Source organism: Scaptodrosophila lebanonensis, unplaced genomic scaffold (genome assembly GCF_003285725.1).
Source record: "Scaptodrosophila lebanonensis strain 11010-0011.00,11010-0021.00 unplaced genomic scaffold, SlebRS2 tig00001412-arrow-pilon, whole genome shotgun sequence".
NCBI lineage: Eukaryota > Metazoa > Arthropoda > Insecta > Diptera > Drosophilidae > Scaptodrosophila > Scaptodrosophila lebanonensis.
The window spans coordinates 3,588,203-3,607,680 of record NW_022060739.1 but is presented as its reverse complement, the minus strand read 5'-3'; the positions used below and the strand labels follow the sequence as shown (position 1 = coordinate 3,607,680).

The following is a 19,478-nucleotide window of genomic DNA, read 5'->3' as shown; positions in this document are numbered from 1 at the left end:
AGCTCTATTGAATGGTTCCAAATTTCTCCACCGACAACCAAGCCAAAACAGAGTTCGTTTTTCTTTTTATTGTATTTGCCTGAGAATTTGTTGTGTTTATTAAATTTCACTTGCGTGATTATAAACGGTGGCGAGTGCTTTGCTAACGACATATACGTGTTATTAGTCAATTAAACATACTGTTAAGGTGGGTGCTTACAAAAATTGTTCGAAATCTTTGCGCTCTGCGGCGTTTTCGCGACGCCCGGCTCATCTACGCTCTGGGCACATACATACACACACACCGATTACGTTAGTAAATGTGCGCGCGAGTGTATTCGTCAGTTTGTAGCTCGTGGTTTGCGCAAAGTGAAAAGTTTAATGAAAATTGATTGCGAAATAAATTATTTAAATGTAATCGGCTCTATCTGAATTAAAATGTTAATCATTTCCAGAAATATTTGGCGCAATCAGCGACTGCATCATTATTTGTGCAAGCAGGCCGCTGTGAACAGTGAATGTAGTGCTGTTGTTGGTGGTGGAAAATCGGCGCAGCAGAGTCTTAACAGCGTTAGTGACAGTTCATTAGCAGAACCGACAAAACCGGCAGCAGTCGCAAATAATAGTCACGTAAGTGTGTTTTCATGTCCTCATAGTGCATTTTAACAATTGTTTATCTCGCAGATCATGAGCGGACGTTATCGTGGTGGCAGCGGCGGGGGCGGCGGTCGTTACGGCAGTGGCGGTGGTTACGGACCAGGCCATGGCGGCTACAACGACTATGACAATTATCGTGGCGGCGGCGGCGGTAGTGGTGGTGGCGGCGGTGGCTACAACGACAACTTCGGCGGCGGAAATATGAATCCCTTTAACAGTGAGTTTAAACCTTATTAGATATGCATAATTGTGATGCGCACACGAGGTTCGTTTGCTTTGTTTCAGTGGGTCCGAACATTTCGGGCAATGATTTGATGCAGCTAATGAGCGCCATGGCCAGTAACTTTAATATGAACTCGCATCCACCTCAGCCGCTGCGACAAAGTTGCGGCGAATTGCGCAATCACCACTGTGGCTTGTTTGTGGAACTTTCGGGCCGTCTGATCAAAAAGCGCGTCAACCGCTTTGCCGAGTTACGCGATCGCAATGGCGGCGCTTGTCAGCTGGTCGTGCTAGAGGATAAGCATCCCCGTGTAGCGCGTCGCATGAACAACATGCCTGAGAACACAACCCTGACTATTGTGGGTCTGGTGACGCGGCGACCACAGAATTCTTGCAATCAAACTATGCCCACTGGTGAGATTGAAGTGGAAGTGCAGGACATTTTGAACATACATTTTCCGGCCACGGGCACCAAGCGTGCTGGAGACAAACGCACCTATAGCACCATGGCGCAACAGCAGCCGAACTTAGGCATCACCAGCACGGAATACAAGATTGCGAGTAAGTGAAGCATAAAAACCAGTATGTTGTTACGTAAGCACGCATGACTAATTTAAACAATCAATGCAGAGAACGAGAATATATTAAAGTATTTCGAGAACCGCGATCTAACATGCAACGATTTACGTCGAGATGACGTGGGCAAGACCGTCACACTGGTGGGCTGGATACCATCAACAAAAAATAATAAATTCTTGCAGCTTAAAGATGGTTACGGACAAACCCAACTAATGATTGAGGATCAATCCCTAATAGACACTTTTATGTCCGCACCGGAACAGCAAGTTTTGCAAATTGTGGGAAAAGTACTGTGCAGACCTAAAGCGAATATTAATCTGGTAAGTCAAACAACTCCACTACTTATAGAACGAAATAAACACTCGTACTTGTATTTTATTGAAATTGCATAGAAATATGATACCGGCGAGGTAGAGGTTAGCGTTACCAGCGTCAAGATTCTGAGTCCCGATGATCCCTACGATGGCCCCATCAAGGCCAAGGAGAAGCAACAGAAGCTATCCATTGATGATCTCGAGGCTGAAAATGCCAGTGCCAGTAATGGCGAAGCAGCAGAAGATGGCAATGAAGCCAGCGCTGCCAATGTGAGCGGAAACTCCAACGCAGATCTGCGCGTTAAGGTTGCGGACACGAACAAATTTGCCGATCGCACACACAACTGTGGAGAATTGACCTCCAATGACATAAATGAGAAAGTCGTCGTATGCGGCTGGTTGGAGTTTCAGCGCATGAACAAATTCTTCATACTGCGAGATGCCTACGGACAGACACAAGTGTTGCTATTGGGCAGGACCAAGGGTCTGGATGAGTATTTGGAAACTGGTCTGCCTATTGAGTCTGTTGTACGGGTAGAGGGCACTGTAATACCAAGGCCAGCGTCAACTATAAATCCTAAAATGAAAACGGGACACATAGAAATTGAGGCTGATACGGTAACAGTGCTGAATCCAGCCAAGAAGAATTTGCCTTTTGAAATAAGGAAGTTTAATCGTGCAGGCGAAAGACTACGTCTTACACATCGCTATTTGGATCTGCGTTTTAACGACATGCAGCATAACCTGCGCCTACGTTCCGCTGTTATAATGCGCATGCGTGAATATCTCATTAACTACTTGGGTTTTGTGGAGGTTGAGACACCGACACTTTTCAGGCGCACTCCTGGCGGTGCGCAGGAGTTTGTGGTGCCCACACGGAAGGCTGGCCACTTCTATTCGCTCGTTCAGAGTCCACAGCAATTCAAGCAAATGCTTATGAGTGGCGGCATGGATCGTTATTTCCAAGTGGCGCGCTGCTATCGCGACGAGGCCACCCGTCCGGATCGTCAGCCCGAATTCACACAATTGGATATTGAGCTTTCGTTCACCAGTCGTGACGATATTATGCAATTGATTGAGGAGACACTACGCTATTCGTGGCCCAAACATTTTCCCAAATTGCAAACTCCTTTCCGGCGTATCACCTATGAGGAGGCCCTGGAGAAATATGGCACCGATAAGCCCGACACTCGCTTTGGTTTTCTATTGAACAATGTGTCCGAGATTATTCAAAAGAGTGAGAACTTCAAGGGGAAATACAATGATTTTTCCGCCTATGCCATCGTAGTGAGAGCTAGTGAAGCATTTTGGAATGGCTTAGCACGTAGACATTATGAGGGCCTAGGAAATGACTTCAAGGGCACTCTCTTTGTGCACAAATTCTCTGTAAGTGAGATCCGTTTCACCTATCCAGAATGATAAATTTTTTAACGTTATCAAATACATGTTATCTATTTGGCAGTATGGTAAGGATGTAGTGGATAGTTTAACAAAGCTGTTGGGCAGCGATGTGGCTTCTGAAGTTATTGAGAAATTCGATTTGGAGGAGAACGATTTGCTTTTTATGGGCATAGGTCCCAAGCTAGAAACTGTAAGTACGCTTTCAAGCTGCACTCGAGTTTACTTCTAACTTTTTGGTATATTTACAGCGCAGTCTATTGGGTCGCATTCGCCTGGACTATCAAGAATTTCTAGTTGAGCAGGCAAAGGCCAAGAAACCCAACGATTACCGCTTCCTCTGGGTCATAGATTTCCCACTTTTTGAACGCAACAACGAAACAAAGCAATTGGAAAGTGTCCATCATCCATTCACTGCGCCACACATTGAGGATTTGGACAAATTTGCCACCAGCTGTGACAATTTGGAAACTATACGTTCACAGGCATATGACCTGGTCCTTAATGGACAGGAGGTGGGCGGTGGCTCGATACGTATACACGATCGTGATATGCAACACTTTATATTGGAACAAGTACTGAAAATACCCCACGATCATTTGTCACATTTACTCAGCGCTCTGGAGTCAGGCTGCCCGCCTCACGGTGGCATTGCTTTGGGACTGGATCGCTTAATAGCGATATTGTGCCGGGCTCGCTCAATACGCGATGTCATTGCATTCCCCAAATCTTTAAATGGACGTGATCCGCTTTCCAATGCGCCAGTTACCATCTCCGAAGAAGAAATGAAACTATACCATTTGGCAGTAGTGGAGGATGAAAGCAATACAAATAGTAGTGCGCACGCGCAAGAGGACGATGATCCCGATGCGGTGCGTGCACCCCCATCGCCCATGTCTGCCACCAGCGATACCGAGCGTCCCCCAGTGGATATTGAGATGAAAACTGAGGTTGAGGATATTGAACCTGAGCTACATGAGTCCCAGTTAAAGCCGCAAGATGTCAACACAACGGTGGCTGGAACGCCGGGTCGTTCCAAACGCGTTACCCGAAAGAAGCAGTAGAGCACATAATGATTTTACGCATTTGGTAGGCGGTAAAATTACTTTTAAGTTCGGCAGTCAGGCTCTTGATAGGCCAGTCATCAATAGAAGGAAGAAACAGCAGTTCATCATAAGACCATTACACAAACAACTACAAACCGTAAGCCGCAAACCACAACATTCTTTAGGCCACATTAAATTATTTGGCAATTTAATGCAATTTATATACAAACTAACTATTGTATTTAAAATGTTTAATTATACAAATCGCTTACAACAATATGATATATGATGTGTTTGTAAATATACGTGTATATGTATGTGATGATCGATTGGATTGCGCCAAGGCAAGGAAAAGGTTTACTCACAGGGCGGAAATTAATGCAAACCCAAATCACAAGTGCCAGCCATTTAAGTTGCCAGAACTATAGCGTTCTTTGCAGATACTACTCGTATATTTTGACAGATTATAGCTACATTACAGGGGAAATGCTTATATTCTCAATTTTTACGTATTTGCAGACGTATTTAAACTAAAATCTCATATTTCTAATTATTTAATAAAGCTACTTTTATCGTTCTTTCAGTAGTTGCATCTTAAAAACTAGGAATTAGTCGATAGATCTAGCTGAAGAGAATAAGCGAATATACTCGACTTATATATATATATATATGTATATATCTTAAGAATAGATAAAGGACACAGTTCTAAGCTATATAGCTATCAGAAAAGAGTTATTTTTTATTTTAGTTATTCTTTCGAATTTAGCATATGTCGTATTTCTGGCAACAAATCTGGCATATGTGATTTGGACTTAAACTAGCTTCCCAGTTAAAATTTAAAAAGTTCATGGTTAGGACTAAAAGGAATATATTCCTGAATACATTATAGTGGTCTCTTGAAACGCGTTACTTTAGAAGTGCAATTTTTAGGTGCTTTTGCCGTCTAAACTGCATTTACTGCCTTTCGAAATGCTTCCAAAGCTATATTTTACACGTTTAAGTAGGAAGAACCACTATTTTCTACTGGGCTGCACTTTACATTTACAACTAATTCACGTTGGGCATTTGGAATATGTTATTGTCTATATAACCATCCGTTAAGTTGCGTCTGTACTCACGCCAAATAACCTTGTTATGGTGGGGCGCGTTCAGCTTCTCATATAATACGCCTGTGTCAACGAGCTCGACAGGCTCCTGCTCCTCAACCGACTCATCCTCATCATTGTTCTCCAATTCCGACTCACTGAAGTAAGTCCAGTGCTCGTAGGGATCAGAGGCATAGGGCATAGGCGCCAAATTGTTAAAATTTGATGTCAATTTGCCGAACTGATCGATGTGCTGCAGCAGTGGATCGACACCTTGACGAGGTGGCTGCAATTTCATCGCCATGCTGTGTTTTTGGTGTTTCTTGGCCCCCAGCGTAGGTAAGTCGGTCCACTTGCCGAGCGCATATGGTGCGGTATCGTTGGTGCTAACCAAAAACATGCCGCGTGTGGTGCGACGAATATTATCACCCGCTTCGAGCAGATAATTTGTGGGCGGACACATGCCCAGCAGATACGGAATATAGCCACTGCAGGCCCAGCCCCAAAAACCCTTCGGAGAGCGTATGGATTCCAGAAAATAGGCGGGTGCACGCTGATGACTGCAGGCAAAGGCATCTACAGAAGGTAAGCAATAAGATTTGGGATCTCCATCAACTCAGTATAACTCACTAATTGTTTGTCCATTGCAGCCCGGTTGCATAATGCCGCCATTCATATAGAAATCGGCGTGTCCACAACGCTCCAGTTTCCCTTGGACCAGTGCATTGGTGTGTATGACATCCACATACACCGCATCGCTCGCGTCCAGCTTGTCATTGATGCTGGCGGTGATGAAGAGAGGCATGGCCGGATCCAGGCCCGTAATGCGCGGCAGCGTAAACGATGCCAAGTTACGCGCCACATAATTGGGCAGCTGAGCACCCAATGAGAAGCCAATAATGTGTATGTCCATGTTGCCAGTGTCTACCAGACGCTCCACCAGCTGGGCCACACAAGCTCCTGTATGCCGGGTATTGTGCACGGCGCTCACATAACAGGGGCCCGGCGACAGCACGCTCCAGTCCACATAAATGATGTTGTACTCATCCTTGGCCAGGTACTCTGCAAGGCCAGAAAGATATTTTATAGTATTATGTAGAATTGCGATTATTTTCAAAATCCACCCAACTCCCTTACGAATACCAGAGGGCCAAAATCGAAAGCCTTATCAATAACAAGTTTTTTCTTTCAGTTGTTCGGAGAAACTGATTGCGATTGAGTCCAGTTAATATTCAAGAAATTAAGATATTCATTTGCATTTTGTGGTTCTTCTCGTCTCTCTTATTTATTTAGGACATTCTTATTAAGACGCTTTCGAGTAATGTTATCAGAGAAAACAATATAATGCATATAAAACCAGGTAATATCTGTACAGAAAACCCACTTAGCTTGTTTCAAACAATTCCAAAAAGAGTGCCGTAGCAAGAAAGTGTATCAGCTATTCTACTATCTACAATGCTAATAGGTAATACAATCACATGGGAGGAACTTACAATACTTGATTGAAGTTCTGACCAAGAGGTTGCGGACAAACTAACAGGAAAAAAAGCTTTCTTAATACTCTGGAAATCCGAGTCCGGGTGGGTGCCCTGAAGAACTCGGGTAGTAGACCGAAAAGGAAAAGAGAGATACGGGGAAACAACTTCGAAGCCATGGCAAAAGACTTTTAGGCAGTTATGATAGGAAAAGAAATCTTAGAAAATACTCTATTTGGATCTTATATAATAATTAAGAGCACTGGGATTCTACACAATTTCAAAATCTCAAATAAAGAGGACGGGCAGATTCCACAGCTTATTCCAAAGATCTGCCCAGCAATTATTATTTATTTATTTATGTCAACAAAGAAATGACTGTCGACATAGGAGGAAAACATATAAAAATGATAAAAAGCATCTTATAAGCTAGAAAAGCCTAAGTAGCAGACATCTAATCAAATTACAATAATATCTAATTAACGCCAACGACGCGGTGGGCGAATATTATTTGTCCTTCGGCTAGGTGTGGCTTCGGCTTTCTTTGGCATTAACTCTCTCTAAGCATAGATTAAGCATGAGATATACATATACATATGTAGCTTGGAATGAATAACTTGATTAATTATATTACTAACAACTAATGTTTATAAATACATTCATATTTGGTTAGAAATTGTTTCTCGTTTTATCGATTAATCCTACAAGCAAATCGTTTTCAATTTCCATTATCTTTGAAATATTGTACATATTAACTGAGAAATATTTTTTTCCCACAATAAATATTGTAGATTACATCAAAAAGTATACCCTTTTGGTACCTAAATCGTATTCTTTGCTTACCCTCGCGCATTTTCTGCAGCGGATGTAAGAACATATCCGAGTTATAGCCATGAATGATAATCTTTGTGGGATGCTCTGGATTAAAGAACGAGGAGGTTAAGTTGGACTGTTCCAGTGTGGTGTCTATATGCAGACATTGCCGATCCATCGAATTCTGACGCGTATAAATATAGAACTTGACATCGGCGTCAGGACATTGGCGTCCAATGACCCATTTACACGGCCCTAGGGTAATATCACGGTTCGGTGAGGGCGTTGGCCTGAATGTGGGTCCTGCCTCTGTTGTCATGGTTACTGGATCTGTTGCTGCTGTTGTTGCTAGCACATCGTCCTGCTGGTTGTGCTGCGCATGGAACTCGAAGCCAAACAGTTTCTTACTCTGGCATGTAACGGTTATTCTCAATACCACAAACAATAGCGCCACGAAATGCATTTTAACAAAGCCATTCATTAGGTTGCACATTCTTTTTAAGCTTATTTTTTTGTTTAATTGAGCTCAGACATGCTAATTTTAGCGGGCTCGACCACCGCTTGGTCTCGAAACGCTGGAGAAACTGAACGATGCGACATTGTGCGGCTCTACCGGTGACCACCACTTCGATTTTGGTTTAAGTTGTAATAATAAACAGGCAATGTGCGATTGTCGGATATAAACGTGTGGTGTGTATCAGTGCGTGTGTGCGTGTGTGTTGGTGTGTGTTGGTGTGCGTGTGTACAATTATAAAGTGAGAGTTCGAGCTGTGAAGCAAAATGGTAGAAAAGTGAAACGGTTAACTGAAACTGTTCAGAATTTGTTTATAATTAATGCAATACCATCAACTCGGACTCAAAGCCTCTGACGAATTTTCAATGATCTACCATCTGAAAACTTGCAAAATGATATTGCAATAAAAAAAAGGTAGAGAAATAAGGAAAATCCATTGATTAATTGTCTTTGTATGCCCTTTTCTAACGATATATGTATAATTTGTCAGTTTTTTTTTTATAATCTTTATTTGAAATCTGTCCTTAATCATGAAGTTTTATAGCTGTGCCTCGGCAGTTTTCTTTTAGAATATCTGCAGGATTGTAATGTTCGATATTCTGGCCGTGCCCCAGATGGATAGTGGTAAGATAAATAACAATTATATTTAGGTCACAAAATATATCCCATTCATATTTAGTTAGTAAACGTTGCTTTAGCTTAAGCTACAAACAATGGAAAGAAAATGAAAAACTAGACTTTTATTTAATAGAATAAAGTAATCAAGTAGAAGAATTAAAAGACTTTTTACTATATTCTATGAATTTTTGATGACAAATAGAATTGACTGTTGTTTTTATAGCTAGAAAACATAATATAGAAGACATCTATAATAAACTTAGATCTGAATGACTTTTTGACTTTCTAGATAGTTAGATTAAAGAAAATATAATGCAGTAGGAAAACACAAAATTCTCCAAAGAAATTCTTCCAACAGCACTAAAGTAGAAGAATTAAAAGACTTTTTACTATATTCTATAAATTTTTGATGACAAATAGAATTGAATCTTGCTTTTATAGCTAGAAAACATAATAAAGAAGAAATCTATAATAAACTTAGATCTGAATGACTTTTTAACTTTCTAGATAGTTAGATTAAAGCAAATATAATGCAGTAGGAAAACACAAAATTCCCTAAAGAAATTCTTCCAACAGTTAGAATACTATAACTTTTCTATTTGCCGTAGATCAAAAACGAAACCACATTTGCCAGTGAATCGAATAAATCTGAAACTGTAGGGTATTCATCAATTAAAGTAAAGCAATGCTCAAATATTTTTTGCCAGGCAAATTATTTACGAGTACACTTGTAAATCTAAACAGAAGCTAGTTAAAAATTTCACAAAAACAAAACCTCATTATTGCATCTACGCATACACACATTCAAAAACAAAAACCCACACACACACACACACACATACAAATACAGTTGCAATGTGCGCTGTACGTGTTTATTATTTTAATTTTCGTAATATGCTTTTGTTGAATGAAATGTTGCCATTGCTATCATCAGTTGTTTTTGTGGCTACTTACAATTTTCAGACACGTACCAGGCAAATGCTCGCTTCATATCTTTTACTTTTAGATCGCGCCCCACCAACTCATAATGATAATGACGTTAAGCTGTAAAGTTTTTAAAAATTAATAATTTTTTTAGGCTACCCCAACATGAAAAAATGTCATTTACCTTTGCAGCTATTAGCACCTACGTAATCACCGATTGTTATTTTTTGTGAACATCCAAAGAGTTCCTAATTGTGTGTCAACCGTGTCAATCGAGCAGTGACGTTTCTGAGTTATATAATTTAGCCATTAAGATGCAAATTATTTAATTAATTGTGTTATATAATACAATGTGTTTATTTCAATGCTTTCTAATTAAAAAGTAATCGCGTTTAATGATATCTGCAGAAACTGTAGAGATGAGGACGAGAGGGAAATCATTCCTTAATGATCAATTAAATAACCAAAACTGGACACAAGTAGTAAAATTAGCTAAATTCATTCAAAACAACGAGTAGTTGAAAGCGCACCAACATTACTCTACTAACGTTTTATTTATTTTTTATTTTTATGGGGTTAGTTTAAAGTTAAAACTAAAGTTTAAAGTTAAAACAGCAAATTTGCTACATTTATTAAAAACAACGGGTAGTTGAAAGCGCACCAACATTACTCTACTAACGTTTTATTTATTTTTTATTTTTATGGAGTTAGTTTAAAGTTAAAACTGAAGTTTAAAGTTAAAACAGCAAATTAGCTACATTTATTAAAAACAACGGGTAGTTGAAAGCGCACCAACATTACTCTACTAACGTTTTATTTATTTATTATTTTTGTGGAGTTAGTTTAAAGTTAAAACTAAAGTTTAAAGTTAAAACAGCAAATTTGCTACATTTATTAAAAACAACGGGTAGTTGAAAGCGCACCAACATTACTCTACTAACGTTTTATTTATTTATTATTTTTGTGGAGTTAGTTTAAAGTTAAAACTATAAGCTAACATGGATTTATAGCCTGTAGCCATGGCCTTAAGCTATATTAGTTTGCATTTCAACTTACAATTATATATAGTATTATTACTATTATATATTACATTGTATTATGTATATTGTTCATTGTACTATTTACATTTATATTATTTACATTTATGCCTTTAGTTACACACTATTATAAAAGCTGTGCTATTGGACTTTAATTTTTAAATATTTGCTAAACATTTTCCCAAAAAGAGGGGTGTGTATGGCCTGCACAAGAACTACGTGAGTTTGGCGGCTATTATTGGATTGCTTTAGTTCTAAAATTATATAGAGAGATATACATAGGTAAAGAAGCTATTTGCTCTTAAAAGTACTAACAACGAGCAGCAACAGTTGTTTTCTAATGTTTTAAAATGTATAGTCACTATTCAGTTCAATTACCTTCACTTTGTTTTCATCACTTGTACATTTTCTGGCATCAGCTGGTTCATTGGTTTTCACGCATACAATTTTCCGGTGACTTTGCTGTACGTGACAACACCCACGTCTGGTCATAAATATTTGTTGGGACCTAATCGCCATGGAATGCCACGAAAAGGAAATTCGTAGAAGCGAGACAAATATGTGGCGATTTTACAGAAATCTATAAATCTGGCATTCATCTATCTGTGTATACATAGTATAAAGATCATTAATTTATTTTTAGTTGGCTCGGCAATATTGTAAAATTCATAAGCAGATTTAATTTAGACACGTGACGGACGTTCGTCAACAATTATTGAAAACTGACATCTTGTTGATGAGAGAAAACATCTTTTGGTGCTGCATAAAAATGTGAAATGCATGGACATTTTTTGTGGAAATTTACAATTACATATGCGCAGAGGAAATATCTTAAAAATACATTTACTTGTCAATTTATGGATTTAGCACACAGCAAAGAGATTTCAACAATTACGCAGTCTCTTGCAAATTGATTTAATGACAAGTGCCAAGCAGCTTTTGCTTTTCCAAGTCATGGATTCTGACATGTATGTCAAGTTGTTTTTGAAAATGCGGGCGTTGCCCGCCCCCTAGATATAGAACCAAACCGCGTGACGTTATATTATGGAATCCTGTGCTGAAGCTGAACATTTGGATATACGCATTATTGCTGCAAGACTTTAAACAATTGAATTTTAATAAACAAAAACATGTTTTTTTAAACAATCGTATTTCTTTAGCCAAATTCTATTTGTAGCATTCGAATTTGTACCTGTTACACTAAAACAACAGGTGTTATTATTTTTATATTCTCGTATTTTTGGGACTAAAAACTTGTGGGCTTATAGCTATTATAGAACTTAATGAACTTATCTTGAGTTTATTTCATTTAATTTAAATTTAAAGTTAAATAACCTTTAGCTTTCGAAATTGCCAATTATTAAATTAAAACTAAGTAACCTTAAATATTTCTAATCGAGTCAGTAGTTTTACTATGGTAGGCATGACTATTAAGTAATTAGTTATCAATTAGTTAATAGTTTAATTGGTTTTTAAAATGATAAGCCGACATATGGACATATGTCTATTATTAGGATTGGTATAAAATAAATTATGTGCATGCATTGAACAATTTTTATATAAAACATCAGGGAATTAGAGTCGGAAGTTATTGCGGAGATAAACGACAAGAAAACTGTTTAACAGCTTTCCCTAACAATGCCTCTTAACAGTTTTACAGTTTAATGGCGGTAGAATTAACACTGTTAGAACTAACAGGGTAACTGTTAACAGGTCTCAGTTTACAGACACAAATTTTCGCAACACAAGGAGGATCTTTTAAATCTACTGATGTTGATTCACGAAACATAGAGACTGCATTTAATAGCATCAGCAGTTACAGAGCTTCAGAAATTAACATTAGCGCTAACAGCAAACAGCTTAACAGCTTTCCCTTTAACAATAAAGCCGTTTAACAGTTTTGCAGTTTAAAAGCTGTGCAATCAACAGCTTTACAACTAACAGTGGAACTGTTAACAGGGCACTGTTGATTACAGCCATTTTTTCCTGCACGCCGTCGTACTAGAAATGCTCGCCATCATAGTGTAGCGACTGGGAAGGATCTCTCGAAGCTTTTGAAGTATTTTCTTGTGTGCCAGTTTGCCAAACTATAGGGTTTATGGTTTTTTTTTTGTTTAAGAACATCTGCACCCATTCGTGTGGTTGGTTATTTGCTTGTTAAAATATTGCTGTCAAAAATAGAAAACAACCGCAAACATCAGCAACCTTTATATTAAGTATACGCATATGTGTACCCACATACTATACTATACTACATACATTCATACTAAAGTATAGTATGTATATTCAATGAAAGCATTGTTTTATGCTTTTTACTGTGCTCTTGCGAAATTCTCCGCACACAATTTATTTAATTTATTTTCGATGTCATGTCGCAAACCTATGCTTTCCAACTCTATGTAGTGGCATCTCATTTTCGCCAACTGCTGCTGCGCTATAAATTGGACTATGGAGAGGAACACACACACACTCACACACATACTTGCCCAGTTGGCCACTTTTCCGCTTGACAGTTTCGCCAGATCTTTCGTCTGTATATGTGTTGTTGATATATGTGCGTTATAGATGTTTTCACGCCAATATTTCAACGTTTTCTCTAAGCATTTTCTATATTTTGCGACACTCAACAGCCTTACCGGCAGACAAGTGCGTCTAGCGGTTTTAGTTGAGCCAAAGGCTAGCAGCAGTTAATAGCTAAAATCCCCACAGTCGCAAGCTAAATAAAAGGTATCTAGCAGTGATCTTACCAACAGTGTACATATATAAGCTGACTAAAAATTAAAGTGTGCCGTGTTCAAGATTATCCATAAATTAATAAAAAAAAAAACAACATATTTGGAAACGATCCAATCTATAGTGCTGGAATTATTTGCCAAGCACATATTTTTATAAGTAAAAATATAAATGAAGAAAAATCAGACGAAAACACATTTAAAAACAACAAAAAAACTAAAGTTTAATAAAAGAAGGACAGGAATTTGTCGCAGACTTGACTTTTTTATATTAAGCATGCATATCTATTTTAACTTTCATATTTTATGCTATATCTAAAAGTATTTTTATTGAATTTGTGTGTATGTTTTGCCAATTTAGATGCTTAAATATACATGTGGTTTAAATTTAAAACAAAATGATATGTGGCCATAAAATTTATGATCACATATTTAATTTGTTTTTATCTCATTTTAATTTTACACGCGCCTCTCGCACATATTTTCGTTCCGTGACCTTTGTTGCCTTTAGATTTAATTACTGGAACTTAATCAATTATTTTAATGGATCCATACATACTTCTACTTTTCCGTTCTTTTAGCAAATAAGCAAACATGAGTGAATTACAGAATTTGATGACAACTTTCCTCATCCTGGCGGTCCTGTTGTTGTTCCTGTGGATTGTATATGCGGTATTGTAGATCAGAAGACATTGACAATGGAAGTGCGGCGGTACCTATGGAGCAACAGGTGAGCTCCTATTACCAATTTAATTATGTATAAAGTTTCCGTAAATAACATTATAACACAAATCTTATTACAACTACGGATTAAGTTTTTATTGAATGCCCCCTTTGCTTCGGCTTGTTTCAAAATTGAAAACTTAAACATCTAAATTCCTACACTTATAGCATATAATTAACAATTTATTGCTGATCTGTTTTTAAATTTCACAAGTTTTGTGTTTAAATTGGTTATATTTAAAAAAGTCGAAATACATTTTTATGGGTTTTTCTTTTAATTTATTGTTATGGACTTTGGCTGCGTGAATTATTCTTGAGTTGTTTATAAATAAATTATTCAAACAAGTATTTCAATTCTAACATTGTTTGCTTCTGGAGATCCCACAGAAATATTTATGTTCTTTTCTATTTGAAAACAAATACTGTGTATTAAGAATAATTGACAGCCGTAGTTATGTCTCGTTTTATGATTAGATGCAGTGCTTTCTAGCAAGTTATACTTAAGAAGATTGAAATATTTTCATTATTTCTGTTTACTGTCTGCACCCAACCACACTTTATAAAGTCTCTAAGCTTCCTTAAGCTTTTCTAACCATTAACAATCATTTTTAAAATGATTGTAAGTCACTGACTGACTGTTTACACCCAAAAACAGATAGCTGAATCAAACTGTTGTAATGCAATGAGTTTTGTTGTTTCCATTGATGTGGTTTGCACAAATAAATAAACATGTTGCGAATATTTTGAGCAGCCAAAATAAATATTTAAGGTAATACGAAGACAACAGTCTGGCAATTTTTCTCGCCCTCTGGTTTGGGGGCTGGAACCAAGAAAGTCATGTGTGAGCCAGAAAAACCGCAAATTGTATACAAAAAGTGAAAAATATTGGCAAATAGCATAGCCACGGGATGCTGGATAATAAATGATGACAAATTTTTCTTAGGTCATTGTTAAACACATCTCTTTTTATAGACTGTGGGGGGAACAGGCACCTGTCGACGCCCACTTCTTGCGCTGCATGCCATGGAATCTAAACATATTAAGTATATATACAATCATACATAATTACATATGTATTTAGATAGCGACAACTCAAGATGTGTGCCGCGTCCAAATGTGCGCCACAACTGGACACAAACACAACGAAAGTTGTATTTTATAGACGTGTGTGTGTGTATTTTTTATAGGTATATATGTGTGTAGACTGTTTATATATTGGCAATATATATATTCTATAATTCCAACGAGTGCTGCTGTGTTGGCCGAGTTGTGGGCATTATTGTGGAGAAATATTTCGGTTGTGTTACTCAGTTATTTCGTGCCTTTTGCTACGAACGGTTTGGGTTGCAGAGACCAGACAACAAACTGTAAAGATCTTTAACTTTAAACTGTTTTCCACTTATTAATTAAATTAATGACTTGGCATTTATTCTTGTTTAATCAACAGTAATTGCAACAACAACAACAACAACAACAAATAAATCCAAAATGAATGAAGCCAAGAGTTTGTTCACCACATTCATCATCCTGGCATTTTTGCTGTTCCTGCTCTATGCCTTCTACGAAGCCGCCTTCTAAAGAAACCACCACAGCCACCAAACAAAACTAACCACCCATCATGACAACCATAACTTAGTTCAAGGAAACTTACATGTTGAATTTCAATTCCAAGAAACAAAACAAAAATATTCATATTTACATGAAATGTAAAATCAAATTAGGACGTTACGCGTTTAAGTCGCTAGCATTTAATGGATTTCTCTTAGTTCTACTTTAAGTCAGGTGAGTGTACAGAATTATTTTAATTATCTATACATATACTATCATTTTAAAATTAGCCAAAATTATGTTCGACACTCGCTATCCACTTGCGTCAGAGACATTCAAATTTTTGCGCTAGCTGGCTTATATTTTAATTGATTTTTATTAAAACCATTTCGTATAAAAACGCATTTTAGTAGACACATTTATTTAGTGCCAGTGCCAGTGCGGCCAATTAATTAAATGATAAAACGAAAACTTTATGGAAACAATTCGCAATGCCTCGACAAGCTGTGTTGTCCAATTTTTATTTTTTTTGGCAAGCACAATCATATTTTTCCAAAGTTTCTATTTTTTGTTGAACACAAAGTTGGCCGCCAATCAGCCAAATATTTAGAGCGATTAACGTCTCTGACGCGACATGATATATAATATGCTACATTAAGAAAACAACAACAAAGATAACAACAGCCGCGGAAAATCATTTTTGAAATCTTTCTCGAAATTTGTCAACCGTAGTTTTGCGTGAAATTTTACGATGCCCCTCTGAACGAAAATGTTGCTGCCATTTGTTCTGGCGCTTTGGTGTTTTTTTTTATAGATGCTCAAATTTATGTTTTGCGCTGTTTGAAGATATACAATTATTATAAACATTAATTTTCATTTATGTTTAAACACGCCCCGCTTTGAGGCCTGACAGCTTTCTGTTGATTGAGAACTAGAGTAAGTCTGTAATGCCCTTGGTTCAAAGTTAGGTTGATTTTTGTGCGCAGCTGAAGAATAATTATTTTTCTATATGTGTGACGAAATTGGGGCAGGAAGTTGTCTAATATGCCTAATCGAAAGCTCTGGTCGTAAGTAGAACGGTTCTTGTTGGGGGTTAAAAGATTTTCCAACGAGCTGGAAAATGGTTGTTGAGATATTGAAATATTTCAACTGAAACGTTTTTTGTTGATTGAAAACTAGAGTAACTATTTAATGCCCTTATTTAAAGTTTACAATCTTTTTTGTACGTAGCTGCAGAAATAGGTACATTTTCTTTTTGCATATGTGTGACGAAATTTAAGCAGGAAGTTTTTTAATGTGCTTAGTGAAAGGGTGTGGTCTTCAATAGCTCGGTTCTTGTTGGGAGCATCAGATGATATAGCCACACTATAGCGTTTAAAAGTAGAAACAGTTGTTAAGGTAAACTTTCCTAAGAGCTAATTTAGTTACAATGCAATACATTGTGTGGAAAGACATGCTTCTTATGTATAGAAGTAGGATCCAACACCTTGTCGTAGATAATGTGTGGCTCTTCTATAGTAAAGATTAGGGATTTTGGTCTGTTAGGAGCTTAAAGTAAACTTTCACGGCAAAAACGTTCTTAATTCACATATATTTTAAAACATCGGAACTTTTACCAATTGCCTGCATTAGAGTCTGACAAACACTCCTTTTTTTCGCAGATAGATGAGCACACTTAGAAATAATAATAATAACCCCAGTTAGAGTGACATAATTCTACAAAATCTCTATGAATAATGTTCCATTTATTAAATTTGCACACTGACCTCAATTGGTGTGTTATCTGTTGACAGCTGTGTTACTTAATATCATAAATAATTCCAATTTTATTTACCGCTCATATATAAATGCATTATGAACTGCGCCAAAGGCACATCAAATTGAATTCCAACAGCAAGCGAACAACAAACAACATAAATGTTCTCGAAAGCAACACGATTAGAATTGAAAAAAGAAGAAACGAAAACATTTTCCAAAAATATCATGCATAATTTATTTCGTTTCAACAACTGTGGCCTTTGTTTATGCCTTTGGAGCCACTTGAAAAAAAGAAAACAAAATGCAAATTTGAAAAACAAGTGAAAATAGAAACAACCTGTACCCACATGTGGAACCGAAAATCAATTTCTTATATCAAGTGGCACATTTCAATTAATTTTAGCAAATGGAAAACACGCGAAATGGTTTTATATTGTAAAACCTCATTAGCCAATGCCAGCCATAGGTTTTGAAATAAATGCTCATTTAATAATTATTTAACTAGGCCAATAAAACGGCCATATGTATGGCAGATCGATCAGATTGAACGATTGGTCAGCTAAATATAGCATAATAATTCAATTAAAATTTTCATTGCTCCTCTACTTGTTGCAGATGACGTCAAAGCCCCGCGTTGCCCTCGTCCTTACATCATTATTTATGAAGAGGAAACTGCTGCCTCATCGCCGCCCCTCCCGAACATTGCAATGCGGTGAGTTTTATAAATTTTCGATTTATATATGCTGTCTCATTCATTGGGCCGCTCTATTTTTGCAGCGGTGTGCCACATTTCACACGATTTGGACAATTTGAAGGCCGGGCGCTCGAGAAACTTTCTGATCGACATGGCGCATCGAATGGCAGCGATGTGGGCTGCGACGCTGCGGCGTTGGCATCATCTGTTCCAATCATAAATATTATTTTTGGGAAGCATATTTTTTTAAAATTTAGTTTTTGCAATGAAATTGTTAATTCTATGTAGACCACAATGTATAGTATAAGCAGCAAGAAACGAGCGCATTGAATTGGGACTTCAAAATTTCGCATTCTTATATCTAAGATTATATAAATAACTGCATTTTTATCATAACGCATTCGTAAATAATTTAAAAAGCAACAGCAAACAACAACCTGCAGGAACAAATAAAAGAAAAGAAAAAAAAAACAAACCTACTTTTATTCTCAAGATGGAAAATATTTTGCAAGTGAGCATTGGGATTATTGTTGGACTTATTCGAGTGATTTAATTTTTCTTTAATTATTTGTAGGATTTAAAAGAAGAATTTATAGCATCAGTTTATAAAGCATTTGTTTTTGTTTTCTTTAACTTTTTAAAACGAATGAAGCAAAAAAATAAAATAAAGAGTCAACCCGTAGGATTATCTAAGCCTTATCAAATCATTATTTTGAAGACAGTTTAAATACATTTTCTTCCATTATTTTCCTCTAATTCTTTCTTCCAATTTGTGAGATGCCTTAAGCTTATACTCTTCCTTTCATCAACAATGCGGTTCTTCCAGACTATAACATCATAGTTAATTGAAAACATTAACTATTACTATTTACTACTGCCTTAATCGATGACACGAAAAGATTATGGTTATCAAGGCTAATATTGGCATTACTGTAAGATGCCTTCAAGATTAACAACTTTTTGTTAACCGAAAATGAAAAGCAACTTCAGCTTCACAGTCTGAACTGCAAGTAATGCGGTTTGGAGTGGAAGTCACAATAAAGCTACAGTTAAAGCTCTGTATCTAAGGCTAAAGTTGCAATTTAATGTCAAGTTGCATAATTTGGGTTGTCCGCAGTGGTCAGTGATCAGATACAAGCCGACACAGATACACACACACACACACACACACACTTCCAAGCATTCAACAATGCCTGTTCTGCACTTGAAGTTCATTTGCATTAAAGTGCAACTGTGGGGCAACAGTTGACATTTTTGTTTTTGCAGCATAATCAGCTTTTTTAGTGACTGTTTTCTTGTTGGCCAAAATCTGTGTAAATGCCAAGTGAGCGCAATGAAGCGCAGCCGGTTTTGGGCTTCCGT

General features: G+C 37.2%; 2 protein-coding genes and 1 long non-coding RNA gene across 4 annotated transcripts; 2 read left to right on the top strand and 1 right to left on the bottom strand.

Annotated features, from left to right (window-relative positions):
- Nucleotides 1–30: 30 nt before the first annotated feature.
- LOC115631887 (aspartate--tRNA ligase, mitochondrial) lies at nucleotides 31–4,477 on the top strand. The gene is made up of 8 exons (XM_030528736.1): nucleotides 31–187; nucleotides 435–609; nucleotides 664–853; nucleotides 922–1,419; nucleotides 1,489–1,757; nucleotides 1,830–3,137; nucleotides 3,214–3,342; nucleotides 3,401–4,477. Exons 3-8 carry the CDS (start codon nucleotides 667–669, stop codon nucleotides 4,211–4,213), a joined length of 3,204 nt encoding a protein of 1,067 aa, XP_030384596.1. The 5' UTR covers nucleotides 31–187; nucleotides 435–609; nucleotides 664–666; the 3' UTR covers nucleotides 4,214–4,477.
- A 739-nt stretch (nucleotides 4,478–5,216) lies between these two features.
- Nucleotides 5,217–8,031, bottom strand: LOC115631232 (pancreatic triacylglycerol lipase). The gene is made up of 3 exons (XM_030527941.1): nucleotides 7,599–8,031; nucleotides 5,911–6,342; nucleotides 5,217–5,856 (listed from the first exon to the last, which is right to left on the bottom strand). The coding sequence occupies exons 1-3, from the start codon at nucleotides 8,029–8,031 to the stop codon at nucleotides 5,243–5,245; spliced, it is 1,479 nt and encodes a 492-aa protein (XP_030383801.1). The 3' UTR covers nucleotides 5,217–5,242.
- Nucleotides 8,032–13,294: 5,263 nt separating this feature from the next.
- On the top strand, nucleotides 13,295–18,561 carry LOC115631775. 2 transcript variants are annotated; one of them, XR_003996231.1, is made up of 5 exons: nucleotides 13,295–13,388; nucleotides 13,975–14,123; nucleotides 15,564–15,898; nucleotides 18,038–18,134; nucleotides 18,200–18,561. It is a non-coding gene; the product is annotated as an uncharacterized LOC115631775 (long non-coding RNA). The 2 variants fall into 2 exon arrangements; XR_003996232.1 differs by lacking the exons at nucleotides 13,295–13,388; nucleotides 13,975–14,123 and adding an exon at nucleotides 15,398–15,483.
- Nucleotides 18,562–19,478: the final 917 nt, after the last annotated feature.